The sequence below is a fragment of the Schistocerca gregaria genome, chromosome 4, assembly GCF_023897955.1.
Source record: "Schistocerca gregaria isolate iqSchGreg1 chromosome 4, iqSchGreg1.2, whole genome shotgun sequence".
NCBI classification, from domain to species: Eukaryota; Metazoa; Arthropoda; class Insecta; order Orthoptera; family Acrididae; genus Schistocerca; species Schistocerca gregaria.
This window is the reverse complement of record NC_064923.1, coordinates 498,252,566-498,273,536: the sequence shown is the minus strand read 5'-3', so window position 1 is coordinate 498,273,536 and position 20,971 is coordinate 498,252,566. Positions and strand designations below refer to the sequence as shown.

The 20,971-nt window shown below is 39.3% G+C and overlaps 1 protein-coding gene across 1 annotated transcript in view; it reads left to right on the top strand.

The window, feature by feature from the left end:
- Positions 1-20,971, top strand: part of LOC126267410 (suppressor APC domain-containing protein 2) — a 96,705-nt gene that overhangs the window by 1,982 nt on the left and 73,752 nt on the right. Inside the window, exons 2-4 of the mRNA XM_049972639.1 lie at positions 10,948-11,077; positions 16,063-16,770; positions 16,847-16,944. Coding sequence (XP_049828596.1) covers positions 10,963-11,077; positions 16,063-16,770; positions 16,847-16,944 — 921 coding nt within the window. The 5' untranslated portion in view covers positions 10,948-10,962. The remainder of the gene's footprint in view (positions 1-10,947; positions 11,078-16,062; positions 16,771-16,846; positions 16,945-20,971) is intronic.

Genomic DNA, 20,971 nt, shown 5'->3' with positions numbered 1-20,971 from the left:
AATTGACCTTTAACAAACAGGAATTTCTTTAAAATATACTGAAAGGTAAGTAAAAGAAGTATTAGAAATATCAAAACATTACCTTATTAAACCAAAACTAATCAGCATATTTTATAATTAAGTTGATTGCTTATTTTAATTTCACACAACGTCACTAACAGTATATTAACCGATATAACAAAAACAAGAAATTGAGCATTTAACTACATACTGAAATAAAGTATGAATAAGTACAAATATTTACATAATAGTTCTGGTTCATGATGTTTGAAATGGAACTATTAAACAAATTAAATATGTAATGCTTGTTTTTGAGTAACAGGTATCTGTACATAGCTAAATTTAACACAATAGGTACTAACAATAATTTTGAAACAACTTTCTATAAAATACGTATTAACACTAACCTGAAACAAAAATTAAGTTTTGAGTTGAAAGCAGTTTCCCAATAAATTGTGTTGGAACTTCACATATTACATTTTAATAAAGCCGACTAGGTTTGGTTTACATCACTTTCATTAAGAATGTGTCTCCTCCCTGTCAGTAAATGGATTTACATTTTTGAGAACATCCACAACTGACACACATAGAACATCTGCATGTCCCGGTTAGGAGAATGACTTAGCTGGTCCACATGGATGAAGAAAAGCTACCAGTTTCTGCCATATACACTGGTGACATAGCCTGATACATCTTGTAACTTCAGTTTGTCTGGTGTTAGTTACTTCCCCCTCCCAGCTCTGCATATCACCTGAAAAGTATCTGACTATTAATATTGATATAGTGTTGGGAATGAAACTGTGAAATTGCTGTATTCCTTTGATTGTCAATGTCTCTTCAAGCCTTTTTCTTAAATAATATTTGTGAAGCAGCATAGTCTTCTTGAGTGGAACATGCAAAATCAACATTTTTGATATTATCTACTGCCCACTGAAATAGATCTTGTCAGGTTTGGATCTCATTTTGGTATGGCCTTTGCAAACTGGAACGAGTTGACAGTCTCCTAACTGAACCCCCTATCCATCACAAGGCCCTTTCCCGTGAGCTGTGGCTGAAAAGTGCCACTCAGCTTTTGTGTTGAAGTCTTCCTCATGACAAAGGTTCTGGAATTTTTTCTTATTTTTGTACTGAGCAGCAGAACCATCAGAATAACAGCACATCTTTTTGGAAGCTTTTGAAATTTGTTAGATAAGAAATAAGCTTCTTTGGAAAGGTGTAAACCACAACTATAATGTGCTCCAGGCAATTGGAAACAATGACAAAGCTCATATGCTCAGCTTTGTTTTCCTGTTTGTAATATATAACAAAAGGATCTGTTGTCTTGTCCAGTGGTAGCTCTGAGTTTTATCCTGTAGAACTATACTATAATTTTATGAACAATCACATATGACAAATTCAGATTCTATAAGGTTTTTTATTGAGGAGTTAAGGAATGTTCGTTGTTGCTTGACAATGAAGTCATGTGGAATGAAAGTAGACATCTTACTACAAAATAAATGTAGGAATTCTTCAGAAGTTTTCTGAACAATTTCCAGATTACAGCGGTCAACTGACATCCAGTGTCGGAACTGAGCTCGTTCAATTACGTTTTCATCAAAAGAATTTTGTAAAATTTTACAAATGACAGTTTCTCATAGGCAGTATTCACAGTTTCCCATGTTGCAATCAACTGATGATGGGTTGCAAAGCATTTCTGCAATGCACTGCTTATCATTGTTTAAGCTGCTTTTTGTTACTGTATTTAGTTTGGCATTTTCTATCATTAATTTTATGTTTTGCTGAGTTGTGCACACAAAGACAATGTGTGTGCCACTCCAGCTAGCGAATACACAATGTTTCAGTCTCAACTCAGCAGATTTAGAGAAACCTATTTTTATGTAAGGAAACTTGTCTTTAAAATGTTTGTAAGCTTATTTAAGGTTACACAAAATAAGTCTTTTTGATATTTTTGTTTTACTTCCACTTGTTTCTGTACTTGTCACACAATCTTTAATACCTGACATTGCCTGGCTAACTTCATCATTTTCATAAAATGAATGTATAGCTTTGAAGGTTTCTGTTGGTAAACACTTCCCTCTTTCAAAATTTTCTTGGACTGCGAACAATGTAATTAGGAGCATTAAATTCTCTCATTATTTTCCTGGCACTCGACTTTTCAGGTAAACGTGTAATAATGATTAGTTTTTTTTGCTCTATTTACAAATTATTAAAGTTTGTTTTGAGATTTTGAAGAACAGATTCATCAGTGTCTGATGAAGTTTCAGCAACAACAAAAAGTTTGTGTGTCACTGATGAGAATTTTTTTACTTTTGATTTGGCATAATGCCTAGATGTTACTTTTGGGGACTCACCTACTTCTTCAAGTGATGTGTTAAGTGTTTGAACAACCACTGAAGTTGCAGTGAAGCCAGGGTCTTGGTCTGGGATGATTATTTCTGATCCAGAAGAATCTTCTTCAACACTTTTATCACTGATGGGCTCTGGTGTATTTTTCAATGTGGTTACATCTTCCCTACATTTATGACAAATCCTGCCACCACTAGGTATCTGTGGAAATAATTTGGGCATCCATGCTGTGACATTTCTCAGTTTTTTTCTGTCTCTAATAAAATGATTTGACTTCTTCAATGGATTACAACACTGCACTCTTACAGCACTGCACTTTTTAATTGGTTCCATATTGATACAAAAACCACTTATAAACTCTCCTTCAATTTCTAGATTTACTTGTAAATGAACTATTAAGTATACTAGATACAAACTGGTCAACACAGGGGTAACAATTGATTTGCACTTTAACCACAGTGCACAGTAATGCTGTAGGCACATTAAGCCTTAGAAGGTAACAGTCTTATATCCTGTCAACAATGGCTCCTGTCTCTGAATGATTGCACAGACATCAATCACTGTGCTTGTTTGAGCTTGTTCACAGCCTGCTGCATACATACACAGGAACACAAGCATGCTCAGCCTTCATACAGTGGCTAAAGTCTGTGCTAATGAAATGTGCATTTTTGGACCAGAAGTATTACATCAATAGTCTACTTAAAAGGTTTTCACCCCTTAAACCTTAGCTATAGGTCCCACACTCAACATTTTGTTTTGCCAGTTAATAGACTATTAGTATAAACTGTAAAAAACTAAAAAAAGCAATCAATTATAGAAAATGTTGTTTAGTTTTGTTTAAAGAAAGTGATATTTTGATATTTCCAGTACTTTTTTACTTACCTTTCAGTATATTTTAATGAAATTCCTGTTCGTTAACGGTCACTTTCGTCAAACTATGGCTGTTGGTGAAAAACAAGAGTCCGGAATAATTTTTTTTAACAATGAACCCATCATCATCCCACATTTATATTTTGCCATGTGATTTACAACATTATAAAGTAGTTATGGAAATATTTTGAAAATTTTCAATTATGTACTTTTCTAAAAAAAAATTAATCAAAATATTAATTAGTTTTTTGAAAAATGTTATTAATTGGAAGCTATGTTTTGTGGCATATCCCTGGAAAGAGCATGCAAAATGCTGCACAATGACACCTTTCTCAGCTCTCTAGCTCAATTAGGGCAGCTCCTAAGGCAATTTTAAAAAAGTCCATTCACACATTTTTAGCCAGTTTTTGAAATGTTTGCATGACCATATTTCAGGAATGGTTTGAGGTAAACATTGGAATTTGGTATTTTTCTTAGTTTCAGCACCCACTTTAAGCATACCAACTTTCAGCAAAATCTAAGAGGGTGAGGTCAAATTTTTATTTAAAGTGTGTTGATTTGACATGGAATGACCCGGGCATACCATCCCCAACTGTCACTGTCCTCTAATACATTGCACCAGCTAAAATGCAGCCCCATTGGTGATGAGTTGGTTGACATTTGTAAGCAGCTGAAAATCACCCTGACTACTGTCAAATGATTGACTGCTGCTGTGCATCATTGTGTTAGAAGAGCTCTTGAAAGACATGTACCTGCGGTACCATATTCCAAGTAGTCTCATCTCCTGTAGATCTTGTTTGCTCTGCAGAAAGTATGTGATCCGCCATTACTCATCCACTTGATGGCGAGTGACGTTTCACTATTGGATATCCGCTTACTGTACAGAGTGGATTATGACAATGGCCAAGATGTACAGATCTCTTTATCTTATTCTTCTTGTTTTCTCCAGATGTCGTCCACCATTCTGGCCCATCAGGCTCTGATAATCTCTCTACATCCAGAAGAAAAACTTTTAAATATTTGGAAGCAACCTGTAGCACCACACTAATTAGAGATGGAATATGCCATAGACGTAACCCTCCCCAAATAACACAGTATCATCATTTGTTTCATTTAATTGGACCTCTGTGTGTATGACAGAGTCAAAGAATATCTCATAATATATGAAAAGAAATGTACTTATATACTCTGCAAACCACTGTGAAGTACGTGGCACAGGATACGTCCTATTTTACCATACTAGGTCTCCGTGCCAGTTCCATTCACATGGGGAGCTTGCGAGTGATAAATAGGGGGTTGCAGTATATTCCTAGTGTCATCATTTACAATGGTTCATGAATCTTTGTAAGCAGGTTGTCTTAGGATATTTTATGGCTTATCTTTAAGAGTCTGCCAGTTCAGTTTCTTCAACATGTCTGTGACATGCTCCCATGGGTCAAACAGACCTGTGACCATTCATGCTGCCCTTCTCTGTGTACGCTCAGTATCACCTCTTAGCCCTGTCTGGTATGGGTCGCGCACTTTTCAGCAATATTCTAAAATTGCTCGCATGAGTGATTTGTAGTCAATTCTCTTTGTAGACTGATTGCTTTTCCCTCGTATTCTAAAAATAAACTGAAGGTTGCCACTTGCTTTGCCCATGAGGGAGCCTATGTAAACAATCCATTTCATATCCGTACAAAGTGTTGCACCCAGTTGACCAATTCCAACTGTGACTCATTGATTATATTGTCAAATGATACTACTTTTTTTCGTTTTGTGGAGCACACAGTTTTACATTTCTGAACATTTAAAGCAAGTTGCCCATCTTTGCACTACTTCGAATTCTTATCATGATCTGATTGATTATTTGTGCAGTTTCTTTCAGACAGTACTTCATTTAGATAACTGCATCATCTGCAAGAAGTCTGAGGTTACTGTTAATATAGTTTGAAAGGTTTTAATATACAGCATCAAGAGCAAGTGTCCCAACACACTTCTCTAGGGCACACCCGAAGTTACTTCTTCATCTGTTGGTGACACTCTATCCAAGATAACATGCTGTGTCCTCCCTACCAAAAAGTCTTCAGTCAAGCCACAAATTTTGCTGATGCCCCATACAATCATACTTTTGATAATAAGCATAAATGTAGTATTGAGTCAAATGCTTTTTGGAAATTGAGAAATACTGCATCTAACTAAAAACCGCCTTTATCCGAGCTTTCAGTGTGCCATGTGAAAAAAGTGTGATTTGAGTCCCAGTTTACAGATTTTGATATTGGGCATGGAAAGGATGTGTCAGCTTTCACCTTGTAGTTGGAAATTCTAAGAAAGCCAAAATCTAGTTGACAATCACCTTGAGCACAAGTAATCTTCCACAATACTTTGTGCAAAATGGAAAGGCACTTTCTTGAATCAGTATGCTGCAGGTAAGTACTGGAGTATAACTTTAAATTGATTCTTGATGTATAATCAAAACTACTTCATAGAAAACTGGAAATCTGCACAAGGAGCACATCCTGGAGTAGCTTACAGAGTTTGCCCTTTGCCAATCAAATTTGTCTGTTTTGTGTAAGTCACATAATGTAAAATGCTAGACTCCGATGTAAACAAGATTTGCTTGGTTAGCACTGAATTCTCAAACCAATACCAGTAGAGAAACTGCTCCTATTAACAAACACTTATCTTGGCAATTTTCAAATATAAATTACAGCGCACAGTTAAATTCAAAAGGGTCAACGTCAGGTATGCACCCTTTGAGCATCTACCATTGTACTCAATTGGCACTTGTAATCATAAAGTGGTTTCCTTATGTCATCAAAATTTCCAAAAGCATACGCGGAAAATGCTTAATTGGTTAATAATGACCAAGGTCTCCTGGTACTGTGTAACATAATATGTTCAATGGAGGTCTTTGAGCAGATTATACTATGAGGTTCCTTGGTGAAAGAAAAGTACAGATGTCTGTGGTACCTCAACAAAAATCCTTACATGCAAATGTTGTTAAAAACAGACCAGTAACCTAGTGCCCACTGTGTCCAGACAACCTACGTAATGGAAGCTGTAGCAAAAGCTACATAAAATGCACTACTCATTTCCCACAATCAATTAAAAAGTACTTAATTACAATATTTTGCAGGTGGGTGGAAAAACACAGGCTTTCTCAATCACTTTACCAATCAATGACATTCTTCTGTGTACGATCCCATCATGATGTTGACAGACAATGTTCAGTGTTTGGTTACTGGTGTTGGCAACTTCCATCAGAAGAATAATTGTTCTGTGTCATTGCAGCTGTATATGTGTGAAGATGAGTGTATGTGACATTACGAGTTTAGCTTTTTGCAGTAACCTACACTCCTGGAAATGGAAAAAAGAAAACATTGACACCGGTGTGTCAGACCCACCATACTTGCTCCGGACACTGCGAGAGGGCTGTACAAGCAATGATCACACGCACGGCACAGCGGACACACCAGGAACCACGGTGTTGACCGTCAAATGGCGCTAGCTGCGCAGCATTTGTGCACGGCCGCCGTCAGTGTCAGCCAGTTTGCCGTGGCATACGGAGCTCCATTGCAGTCTTTAACACTGGTAGCATGCCGCGACAGCGTGGACGTGAACCGTATGTTCAGTTGACGGACTTTGAGCGAGGGCGTATAGTGGGCATGCGGGAGGCCGGGTGGACGTACCGCCGAATTGCTCAACACGTGGGGCGTGAGGTCTCCACAGTACATCGATGTTGTCGCCAGTGGTCGGCGGAAGGTGCATGTGCCCGTCAACCTGGGACCGGACCGCAGCGACACACGGATGCACGCCAAGACCGTAGGATCGTACGCAGTGCCATAGGGGACCGCACCGCTACTTCCCAGCAAATTAGGGACACTATTGCTCCTGGGGTATCGGCGAGGACCATTCGCAACCGTCTCCATGAAGCTGGGCTACGGTCCCGCACACCGTTAGGCCGTCTTCCGCTCACGCCCCAACATCGTGCAGCCCGCCTCCAGTGGTGTCGCGACAGGCGTGAATGGAGGGACGAATGGAGACGTGTCGTCTTCAGCGATGAGAGTCGCTTCTGCCTTGATGCCAATGATGGTCGTATGCGTGTTTGGCGCCGTGCAGGTGAGCGCCACAATCAGGACTGCATACGACCGAGGCACACAGGGCCAACACCTGGCATCATGGTGTGGGGAGCGATCTCCTACACTGGCCGTACACCTCTGGTGATCGTCGAGGGGACACTGAATAGTGCACGGTACATCCAAACTGTCATCGAACCCATCGTTCTACCATTCCTAGACCGGCAAGGGAAATTGCTGTTCCAACAGAACAATGCACATCCGCATGTATCCCGTGCCACCCAACGTGCTCTAGAAGGTGTAAGTCAACTACCTTGGCCAGCAAGATCTCCAGATCTGTCCCCCATTGAGCATGTTTGGGACTGGATGAAGCGTCGTCTCACGCCGTCTGCACGTCCAGCACGAACGCTGGTCCAAATGGGGCGCCAGGTGGAAATGGCATGGCAAGCCGTCCCACAGGACTACATCCAGCATCTCTACGATCGTCTCCATGGTAGAATAGCAGCCTGCATTGCTGCGAAAGGTGGATATACACTGTACTAGTGCCGACATTGTGCATGCTCTGTTGCCTGTGTCTATGTGCCTGTGGTTCTGTCAGTGTGATCATGTGATGTATCTGACCCCAGGAATGTGTCAATAAAGTTTCCCCTTCCTGGGACAATGAATTCAAGGTGTTCTTATTTCAATTTCCAGGAGTTTATATGTACCCTGCTCAGTTTTTGACTAATTTTTCATGCACTTATATGAATTTCTTGTTATGTTGTTTTTACATATAAACAGGAATTCCATATTTGAAGTAAAAATTGCTGTGAGTTTATTATAAGTTGAAGAATGACTGAAGTATTCACCAGTGCTCAGCCAGATGGTGACTGGTAAAATGTTTCAGTGATATCCCTAGTCTTCATCAAGTGCTCCTGATGTACTAGGGTGTTAAGAGAGTCACTCATTTCTTTATACCTCTCTTCTACCCCTCCCTTTCCTTACTGAGATCTTGTTGATGATGATCCCCTTGGCTAATAGAGGTGTCTTTTACGCAGTCCGTCCCCACAAGAGTTACCCAGTGTCTATATACTTCGCAACTGGTCCATTCCGTCACACCTGGGCTCTCTTGCTAGTATTGATGCTATATACCACATTCATTCCAGTCCCCAGCAAGATCATAAGTGTTATTTACTGTCTGTGAAACTTGAGGAAGTGCTGAAGAAGTGCTTGCTTCTTTTCCCCAGTACCAAGCTCTTTGTATGCAGCATTGGTGTGCCTTCGGTAACTTAAGCATGGAGTTTCAAATCTTGCTGAATCACTAGCATCTCTGCTATTTTCTCACAGCTTGATCTTAATTGCCTCTCTAATACAATGTTTTAGACAATGGGGGAATTTCATTTCATTATAATTCATGGAGTATTTGTACTGCAGGCAGACATCAGTTTGAATGTGTGTGTGTGGGGGGGGGGGGGGGGGGGCGGCAACATTATCAACAGAGGTACTGGCTAGCAACAGAGCAAGGCTTGAGACAAGAAGGTGTGTCACAGAATATTGGGTCAAACAATGAAACTTCAGGTAGGAATATCAACAATGTAGGAAAAAATATAGATTGCTACTTATTGTAAAGAAGACACGTTAAGTTGCAAACAGGCATGATTAAAAGACACTCGCATACACACACACACACACACACACACACACACACACACACACACACACACACACACACACATTCCGGCACAATGCTGTAGTTGGCAGCCATTTGTGCATGAGGTGTGCTTGCTTGTGTGAACGTTGTGTGCGTCTCTCTCTTTACTGATGAAGGCTGTGGCTGAAAACTATATGTGAGTGTTTTTTAATTGTGCCTGTCTGCAACTTGACGTACCTTCTTTATGGTAAGTAAGAATCTGTCTTTTTCCTAGATTGTTGAAAATATTGGGTCAGTTGGACACCGACATCCTTCTGGATGCATATTAATATTTAAGTCAATATTAGTATCAGAAAACGTGTAAAGTGACTGAATGATTACCAATAAATAAAGAACTTACTGGACAAATAACAACGAATAGAAATGAGCACATATATGTTACCGCACTGTAAACAGACAATGGAAAATTGATGAGGACAGATGTAGAAGTAAGAGAAGGAAATTGCTGTTGGATGGAGAGTCTGGCAGAAGTGAGGGCAATAGCATTGATATTGACTGCACAATAGACACACTTCTGTACATATTTGATACATACAGTGTTATTCATAAAAACATCTGGGGTCTTCAGACGACAACTGTACAAAACACACATCAGGGGATAGAGCATCTCTCCAGATTTGTAACTCGCATTGCAGGTGTTCAATATCGGCACCACTAGTGACACAGCAAATGTCAGTAGATGCATGTAATTCATTGACACAAATTGTCTGGGAAAGTGCAACGGCAGCCCACTTAGGAACTCTCTTCATTAGGCTGCCTATCCGCAGGCATGAACTAATTTGATGTAGCAGTATGGAGTGCATGATTGGTCTTCATGGTCTGACAAGCCCTACCTCCTAGTCTAACTACACCACAGTACGTATCATGAATCCCAACTTGGGAGAAATGCTGTATCTGCTGATATGTGTCATTTTTGTGCATGTCTTGTAGTTTTCAGACAATCATCTCCCATAACCCGAGAGGTATTTATGAATAACCCTCTACTTGTGACAGCAGCATATGAATGTTTGAAGAGCCTCTCCATTTCCTTTATGCTTTTCCCAGTCATTGTTCACTTACAGCTTGGCTTTTCCCAAATCAATATTAACAGTTATTTTGTAAATAAAAGAAAGAAACTTCCACATGGGAAAAATATATTAAAAACAAAGATTCTAAGACTTACCAAGCGGGAAAGCGCCGGTAGACAGGCACAATAAAAAAAACACACACACACAAAATTTCGAGCTTTCGCAACCGGCGGTTGCTTCGCCAGGAAAGAGGGAAGGAGAAGGAAAGATGAATGGATGTGGGTTTTAAGGGAGAGGGTAAGGAGTCATTCCAATCATCCCGGGAGCGGAATGGCTTACCTTAGGAGGGGGGGGGAAGGATAGGATAGGTATATACTCGCACACACACACACACACACACACACACACACACACACACACACACGTCCATCCATACATATAGACACAAGCAGACATATTTCATTTTCATACATTTAACACAATGTTTTAGATGCATTCATTGGCACCTGTTACACACCTTTCATTCTTCTTCACATTCCTTTATATGGCACACTCATCCACATGGTAGACAAACAGCTTGTCTTATATCTCTGGTTGACAAGTGTAATTCATGTGTCCTCAATATTTCAGATAGGTATTTGAATCTGTAGGATTTTAGTATGTGACATACAGATTGTTTTATGTGGATATTATTTTATCAGAGCACATGCAAAGTGAGAAGCAGCAGCACCTGTAATGTTTGAGTGTCAGAAAGTTAGGAAACAAATAATTACTGGAAGAAGGTGTGACATGGTGTTGATGTCATAGTTATTTGGTGTTGATTTTGTGATTTTAAAATTATATTCATTGTAACATGCTTGGTAAATATGTTACCTTCATAACCTGGGTAAATAACTTCCACGTGTTTTTTATTTTGTTGCTTCTATCTGTAAGCTATTAAAATGATTTATTTGTTAATTTAACATTTAATTTGTAGGTGATCACATCACAAATGTCACAGCCACAGTCAGCCACTCTTGATGGATTACCAAAACAGTTCGTTATTGCAATGAGAACCTTGTTTGATATCATGGATGACAAACGGACTGGCTATGTGAAATTTTCAGGTATTTTTTACTTATTTTCACATGTAACTCAAATTCATTTTCATCATTTTGTTTGTATATCATATAATTAGTTCTACTTACCCTATGCTCTACCAGATTGGGGTGATTATAAGCATTCAGCATAAATATTTAAGGAGGGGTTTGTCACTTCGTCTTGTAAACAAAGATGGTTATGATTAATGAATGCCATTTAATAAGTTTGCCACAGCATAGCCCCTTCGATCACTAGTTAGTTATGTGTGCAATAAATATTCACCCTTGTCCTGCATGAGTTCTCAACTTATTATTAATAACCACATTATAACGAAACCCAAATTTTCCTTCTTTTTACACCTCCTGTTCTAAATACTGTGTTCCACAACTATCTTGCTGCAATATATATTGTAGAGCCTGAGATAATATGTGTTTTGGCATACTGTCTTTGGATTTTTGTTCTCACATAAATGATATACAGATACAATCTTTCATAGTTATCCGTGCAAAATTATTAGGGTTTCCCTTGCATGTTACTGCATTACTGTTCAGTCGATGTGTATCATTTGAAGGATGAGTTAATGAAATCAGAGAAATAATCTGTGACTGGTAAAATGAGGAACTTGAGTTTGACATAAACCCTTCTGTTCCTGATATAATATGTAAGCTGTCTTAAAAGCAGACAAGGTGTTTCCCCATGAGACATAGTTTGTTACTGCCATGTGAAAATCAATTAGTGGGCAGTGCTTGTGGTGTATTAATTTCAATACAGTAGATTTCAATTTGATTGCTAGATCATAAACATTGTAATACCTTATGATTTAATTCTGTTATGGTTGATAATTTTGGTATGAGGTAAATAATCTGTGATCTCCCAAGTCTTCCCTAAGGTCCCATGACAAGGATTTGTTTTGTTTCGAGATTGGTTAACTCACCCTATTTGTTGTTTAAGTTATCAGCGGGTCATGTTTGACTTTCCCTTTTAGGCTTTTATATGTTCATATATTTTAACAGTATGTTTTGTGCAAAAGTGTATCAGTAAATGAGAGAAGGTAACCAAGATTTCATAAAAATTTATTTACTGTATTGCCATAAGCCCCCCATGAGCCATGGACCTTGCCGTTGGTGGGGAGGCTTGCGTGTCTCTGTGATACAGATAGCCGTACCATAGGTGCAACCACAACGGAGGGGTATCTGTTGAGAGGCCAGATAAACGTGTGATTCCTGAAGAGGGGCAGCAGCCTTTTCAGTAGCTGCAGGGGCAACAGTCTGGATGATTGACTGATCTGGCCTTGTAACAATAACCAAAACGGCCTTGTTGTGCTGGTACTGCAAACGGCTGAAAGCAAGGGGAAACTACAGCCGTAATTTTTCCCGAGGGCATGCAGCTTTACTGTATGATTAAATGATGATGGTGTCCTCTTGGGTAAAATATTCTGGAGGTAAAATAGTCCCCCATTCGGATCTCCGGGCAGGGACTACTCAAGAGGATGTCGTTATCAGGAAAAAGAAAACTGGTGTTCTACGGATCGGAGCATGGAATGTCAGATCCCTTAATCGGGCAGGTAGGTTAGAAAATGTAAAAAGGGAAATGGATAGGTTAAAGTTAGATATAGTGGAAATTAGTGAAGTTTGGTGGCAGGAGGAACAAGACTTTTGGTCAGGTGACTACAGGGATATAAACACAAAATCAAATTGGGGTAATGCAGGAGTAGGTTTAATAATGAGTAGGAAAATAGGAATGCGGGTAAGCTACTACAAACAGCATAGTGAACGCATTATTGTGGCAAAGATAGATACGAAGCCCACACCTACTACAGTAGTACAAGTTTATATGCCAACTAGCTCTGCAAATGACGAAGAAGTTGAAGAAATGTATGATCAAATAAAAGAAATTATTTAGATAGTGAAGGGAGATGAAAATTTAATAGTCATGGGTGACTGGAATTCGGTAGTAGGGAAAGGGGAAGAAAGAAACGTAGTAGGTGAATATGGACTGGGGCAAAGAAATGAAAGAGGAAGCCACCTGGTAGAATTTTGCACAGAGCACAACTTAATCATAGGTAACACTTGGTACAAAAATCATGAAAGAAGGCTGTATACATGGAAGAACCCTGGAGATACTAAAATGTATCAGATAGATTATATAATGGTAAGACAGAGATTTAGGAACCAGGTTTTAAATTGTAAGTCATTTCTAGGGGCAGATGTGGACTCTAACCACAATCTATTGGTTATGACCTGTAGATTAAAACTGAAGAAACTGCGAAAAGGTGGGAAATTAAGGAGATGGGACCTGGATAAACTAACTAAACCAAAGGTTGTACAGTGTTTCAGGGAGAGAATAAGGGAGCAATTGACAGGAATGGGGGAAAGAAATATAGTAGAAGAAGAATGGGTAGCTTTGAGGGATGAAGTAGTGAAGGCAGCAGAGGATCAAGTAGGTAAAAAGACGAGGACTAGCAGAAATCCTTGGGTAACAGAAGAAATATTGAATTTAATTGATGAAAGGAGAAAATATAAAAATGCAGTAAATGAAGTAGGCAAAAAGGAATACAGACGTCTCAAAAATGAGATTGACAGGAAGTGCAAAATGGCTAAGCAGGGATGGCTAGAGGACAAATGTAAGGTTGTAGAGGCTTATCTCACTAGGGGTAAGATAGATACTGCCTACAGGAAAATTAGAGAGAGCTTTGGAGATAAGAGAACCACTTGTATGAACATCAAGAGCTCAGATGGAAACCCAGTTTTAACCAAAGAAGAGAAAGCATAAAGGTGGAAGGAGTATAATGAGGGTCTATACAAGGGCGATGTACTTGAGGACAATATTATGGAAATGGAAGAGGATGTAGATGAAGATGAAATGGGAGATATGATACTGCGTGAAGAGTTTGACAGAGCACTGAAAGACCTGAGTCGAAACAAGGCCCCCCCGGAGTAGACAACATTCCATTGGAACTACTGACGGCCTTGGGAGAGCCAGTCCTGACAAAACTCTACCATCTGGTGAGCAAGATGTATGAAACAGGCGAAATACCCTCAGACTTCAAGAAGAATATAATAATTCCAATCCCAAAGAAAGCAGGTATTGACAGATGTGAAAATTACCGAACAATCAGTTTAATAAGCCACAGCTGCAAAATACTAATGCAAATTCTTTAGAGACGAATGGAAAAACTAGTAGAAGCTGACCTCGAGGAAGATCAGTTTGGATTCCCTAGAAATACTGGAACACGTGAGGCAATACTGACCTTACGACTTATCTTAGAAGAAAGATTAAGGAAAGGCAAACCTACATTCCTAGCATTTGTAGTCCTAGAGAAAGCTTTTGACAGTGTTGACTGGAATACTCTCTTTCAAATTCTAAAGGTGGCAGGGGTAAAATACAGGGAGCGAAAGGCTATTTACAATTTGTACAGAAACCGGATGGCAGTTATAAGAGTCGAGGGGCATGAAAGGGAAGCAGTGGTTGGGAAGGGAGTGAGACAGGGTTGTAGTCTCTCCCCGATGTTATTCAATCTGTATATTGAGCAAGCAGTAAATGAAACAAAAGAAAAATTTGGAGTAGGTATTAAAATCCATGGAAAAGAATTAAAAACTTTGAGGTTCGCCGATGACATTGTAATTCTGTCAGAGAAAGCAAAGGACTTGGAAGAGCAGTTGAATGGAATGGACAGTGACTTGAAAGGAGGATATAAGATGAACATCAACAAAAGCAAAACGAGGATAATGGAATGTAGTCGAATTAAGTCGGGTGATGCTGAGGGCATTAGATTAGGAAATGAGACACTTAAAGAAGTAAAGGAGTTTTGCTATTTGGGGAGCAAAATAACTGATGATGGTCGAAGTAGAGAGGATATAAAATGTAGACTGGCAATGGCAGGGAAAGCGTCTCTGAAGAAGAGAAATTTGTTAACATCGAGTATAAATTTAAGTGTCAGGAAGTCTTTTCTTAAAGTATTTGTATGGAGTGTAGCCAAGTATGGAAGTGAAACATGGACGATAAATAGTTTGGACAAGAAGAGAATAGAAGCTTTCGAAATGTGGTACTACAGCAGAATGCTGAAGATTAGATGGGTAGATCACATAACTAATGAGGAAGTATTGAATAGGATTGGGGAGAAGAGAAGTTTGTGGCACAACTTGTACAGAAGAAGGGATCGGTTGGTAGGACATGTTCCGAGGCGTCAAGGGATCACCAATTTAGTATTGGAGGGCAGCGTGGAGGGTAAAAATCGTAAAGGGAGACCAAGAGATGTGAATACACTAAGCTGATTCAGAAGGATGTAGGTTGCAGTAGATACTTGGAGATGAAGAAGCTTGCACAGGATAGAGTAGATGGAGAGCTGCATGAAACCAGTCTCAGGACTGAAGACAACAACAACAGCAATATGTCATTTGGACTGATTGAATCTATGAATCAATTAGCATTAAATATATATGTTAACTCAGGATGGACTAATGACAATATTATGAAAAGGAAAGATTGCTGTTCACCACATAGGCAAGATGTCGAGTCACAAACAGATACAACAAAAAGGCTGTGAAACAAGCGAGCTTTTGGTCAAAAGCCCTTCTTCTAAAATAGACAACTTGCACACATTTTCATGAGCACAATTCATTGCACACAGCCACTGTCTCAGCCCACAGGCTTCAGTGACCAGAAACAGTGGTCACATACATGTGAGTTGTGCTTGTGTGAATATGTGCGTACTGTCCACTTTAGGAGAAGGCCTTTTGGCTGAAAGCTCACATGTCTACCAGTCTTTCTATTGTGTGTGTCTGCAACTCAACATTCCTCTACATCGTGAGTAGCAACCTGTCCTTTCCATAATATAGCTTTGATGTTTTCATTTTTTTCTGTGTGCCTTGTTCTAATCCCGTACTAGATACTGAACCAATAGTACTACTATAAAATCATTAGTGTGTCTGAAATTCAATTGAATCTATGTGCCAGCTGAACCACGATCTTGCATCTTTTTATAAGTAATTATTTTTGTGACTTGTTTCAGAAATTGAAAATCGTTGGCAGGATGATGGCACAAAAGGATTACCAAAAGGGGTTATTGATAGCTTGCAGAAAGTAACACCTCCAAATGGCCTTCTGTCATTTGAAAGATTCTGTGCAGGTTTAAAAATTTGTCTACTTAGGAATCAAGTTGAGAGTACGAGGATACAAATGAACAAGCAGATCACATCTGAAGTTCCTATATCATCACAACCTGTAAGACCACCATCAGCACCATTGTTGGATAATGAATCATCACCAAAAGCTCACTGGCCTACAACCAATACTGCAACTGTTCGTCCCAATGTTATGCCTCAACAAAGAACATTAAGTATGCCACAGCTAATAGTCGAAAGGAAAGACACTGTTCAGACAGATGTCAGTGAGTTTCATAACTATAACAGTGATGCAAAGCTTACCATTCCAAATGTAAAACCTAGTACTGCTCTGTATGCTCCACCGAAACCACCTCGAACAGCAGCTGGTTTAGAAAGAGCTATGCTTACCACAAATACAGATAGAAATGGTGCCTCTGAAAGGAATTTGGATAAGGCTGAAATCAGGACTGCATTGCAGAACTGGCAAATGGGTCTAATGATGAATGAACATGAATTTGGAAAATCGTCTAATGATAAAAAATTTGGATATCCAGTTTCAGAGCAACGCTCAACAGTACGCGGAGGACGTAGTTCTGGGGATGGAAAGCCTTCAGGTAAATTAAATTATTCCTTCAATAGAATGATTATAGCACAAACATGATTATTATTCATTGACTATTTTTGTTCCAGGGCAGCCTGAACAGCCAAATGTCCCTCACAAAAAAACAAGTGTACGGAGAAGGGAGCCAAGACGTCATACTTTGCAGAATGGCATTGATTATAATATGGTGAATAGTTATTATTATTGTTATTATTATTATTATTATTATTATTAGTAGTAGTAGTAGTAGTAGTAGTAGTAGTAGTATTGCATCTTTAAAGCATGTAGGATTTGCTATATTTTCACAAATTTGTGCTAAATTTTAGGCAGTCTATAAAATGTTAATCCTTATCATCTACCTTTGGGTCATCTGATTCCTACTAATTCTTTATGTTAGTAAAGATAGATAAAATTTCTGTTTACCACATGTATCAACCTCCCCTCTTCTATTCTGTCATTATATCCAGCTTTTCACGTATACCTATTGTTCTTATTTGTCTCTCTCTTACATTTTTCACCTTTTTCTTGCTATCTCTCCAGATCGTCATTCTTTCATAATCCCCTCTTGCTTCTTCATTTTGTTTTTTTCTGTTGCTGATTAGTTTTGCGAACTATGCATCAGCTTTAATCTGCGCTCCTTTATCTCATTTGGCAACTTTTTATTTCTTAGATTTTTTTTCAAAAGCATTAGACTACTAATCCTCCATTTTCAGTTTTCGTCTTGTCCTATCCCACTGGGTCTCTCGTGACACAGTACCCTGTCCCGCTTTTTTTCCTTCAGTCATCTTCTCTTTGTATTAGTTTTAGTTTGATTAAAACTTTTGTGGTCCTAAAATGTAATGTTTAGAGGTTCTCTGTAAGTGCGAGTAAATGTGTTTTATGTCTTTGTGTGTAATTCTTCTTCATAGGAGCCTCTGATCCTCGTTATCTTTGCTACACTATCATGTATTTTTAATCCACGTTGAGGTGCCATCATGATTGGGGTATCGAGTTCTTTTGGGTGACACATTCCCTGGATAATATTGCTTTTTGAGCTAAGTGTGTTTTAGATTTCAAGTAGTCAGTAGCAGTAAGAGGATGGTAAATGAGGGTCAAGTATGGGAGCTACAGAGAATCTTAAGGGAGATGAACTATTCTGTACCTTTTTATTAGTAAAAGTGAAATAAATGTCAACAAAAGTTAAGAACTGGAAATGCAGTAAAAGGTAATGTAGTAGTTAAAGAATTTGGGTAGGGGAAGGAGATTACTGTTTAACGTCCCGTCAACAACGATGTCATTAGAGATGGCGTACAGCTCAGATTAGGAAAGGATGGGGAAGGAAGTCAGCTATGCCCTTTCGAAGGAACCATCCCGGCATTTGCCTAAAACGATTAAGGAAATCACGGAAAACCTAAATCAGGATGACCAGACATAGATTTGAACTGCCGTCTTCCCGAATGCAAAGTCCATTGTGCAAACCACTGCACCACCTCACTTGGTAAGGGTATGAGGGGGTGGAGATCACTTCTGAACAACATGTTGTAAGGCGTCCCCTCAATAATGTTCACGTCTGGGGAGTTTAGTGGGCAGCAGAAGTGTTTAAACTCAGAAGAGCCACTTTGTAGCAGTTCTGAACGTGTGGGATGTGCATTGTCCTGCTGGAATTGCCCTTCGGAATGCACAATGGACATGAATGGATGCAGTTGATCAGACAGGATGCTTACGTATTTGTCACCTATCAGTCATATCTAGACATATCAGGGGTCTCTTATCACTCCAACTACACATGTCCCACACCATACCAGAGCCTCCACCATCTTAAACAGTCCCCTTCGGACATGGAGAGTCCATGGATTCATGAGGTTGTCTCCATACCTGTGCACATCCATCCACTCAATACAATTTGAAACGAGACTCGTCCAACCAGGCAACATGATTCCGATCATCAAAAGTCCAGTGTCAGTGTTGAGGGGTCCAGGTGAGGCATAAAGCTTTGTGTCGCGCAGTCATTAAGAGTACATCAGTGGGCATTCGGCTCTGAAAGCCCATATGGATGATGTTTTGTTGAATGGTTCGCACACTGACACTTGTTGAAGGCCCAGCATTGAAATCTGCGGAAGGATTGCACTTCTGTCACAGTGAATAATTCACTTTAATTGTCGTTGGTCCCGTTCTTGCAGAATCTTTTACCAGTTGCAGTGATGTCAGAGATTTGATTTCTACTGGATTCCTGACATTCATGGTACAGTTGTGAAATGGTCATACGGGAAAATCCGCTCTTTATTGCTACCTTGGAGATGCTGTGTCCCACCGCTCATGTGCCAACTACAACACCATGTTCATACTCACTTAAATCTTGCTAACCTGTCATTGTAGCAGCAGTAACTGATCACAACTGCGCCAGACACTTGTTATCTTATATAGGTGTTGTCGACTGCAGTGCCGTATTCTGCCTATTTACATATCTCTGTATTTGAATACACATCTGTGTACCAGTTTCTTTGATGTTTCCATGTAGTTCTAACTTCCTCCTGTTGGCAGCTGTTCTCGATTTGAATTCCAGGAAATGTATTGCGTCTTGTTTAGTGAAGGAATTTTGGAAAACTATGGTCATTAACTGTGCTTTAGTGACACTGTAATCAGTAGCATGCTGTGAAGGTGTTGATTGTGACTTGCTGTTAGTATTCTTTACATATGACCAGAATCTCTTAGTATTTTCTGCCAGATTTCAAGACGGAGTTCAGTGTGGAAACTGTTAAAAGCATCTGGCATTGAAGTACCCGCTAAATTTCAAGCTTCTTAAAACATTGCCAATCTTGGAGGTTTTGTTAAATGTGACAGTCCTTTTTTTATTGCTTCTGTAACATTGCCCCAACATGTTTTGCTTACCATGAGGGATCTGTTCCTTCTCTTATTAATTTGCTTGTTATAAATTTCTCAGTTGGTGCCAATACTATTTCTTTGAATTTTAGCCATATTTGGTCTTTGCTTATTTAGTTAGTTTGGAGGGAATAGAAATGGTAATATAATTAGAAGTTATGAAGAGAAAGCTTAAGAGTTTTAATATCAACAGTGATGAATAGGTGATGGGAAATGTTATGTATCTGAAACAGTATTTGATTTAAGATTCCGTAAGTTTCATGGGAAATATTTAAGAGTGACAATAACTAGAAAAAAACTAGTGTTGTAAAGACAGTAATGAGTGCGAGTGCTAACTGAAGTATTGTTAGGTTGAAAAATTGTCTTATAAGCAGTGACTAAATTCCAAGAACTTCTTTTTAATTATAACCAAGGACATTATATTACCTATTAAATTTTGATATCAAAATTTGGTCAATTACGTCAAAAAATTGAAAGAGGTACCTCGGATTGGTAATAGGCACACAGCCACATCTCTTAACCTTTTCTTGTACACCTATATATAACTGTTTCACCCCCAACTAAATAAGTTCATACTGCCTTAATTAAATTTGCGAACACTAAATGCACATTTTGAACTTATGTTCAGTTTGTTTATTGAGAGACAATTAGGGAAATGCTGGACTATCTCAATGAAAGAATTGTTTGTCACAAGAATTAGCTTGTTTTGATTCTCCGCTGACACTGTGTTAGTTGTCAAAAGTGATAACGAAGTGAGTTGAGTGCTTTATGACAAAAAGGATTATCTCATCATGGAGGAAGCCTCGCCAGAGAGGTCCACTGCATGAGCATCTAGGGAAGTGATTCCAGTGGTGGTTTCCCATTGCCTTCCATGATGATAATGAAATGGTAATGAGGACAATACAACACCCAGTCCCTGAGCGGAGAAAATCTCCGACCCAGCCAGGAATCGAACCCGCGCCCATTGGTATGACAGACTGCCGCACTGGCCACTCAGCTATCGGGGCAGACACAGTTTGTAAAGACTATGTTTTTAAAATGACGCCTGGTAAGCGTTGTCAGCTGTGAGCATCACCTGAAATGTCATGTATTGTGGAGTAGCTGCTACCTCCATTTCAGATATTCTCTTGAGTTCAGCAAGAGTGTGGGACTGATGTGTGTAAACCTTAGCTTGAAGGTGACCCCAAAGAAAAAAGCGAAGCGTCATTAGCACTTAATGAGGTAAGTTTGCCGTGAAACAGGTCACTGAATACTCTCATTGAAATCTCAGCAATGTGCGCTGTAGTGCCATCTTGTTAGAATTGCGCATCACTGTTATCCAGCCCAGTGTTCTGAAGCTGAACCTGTGACAAGTT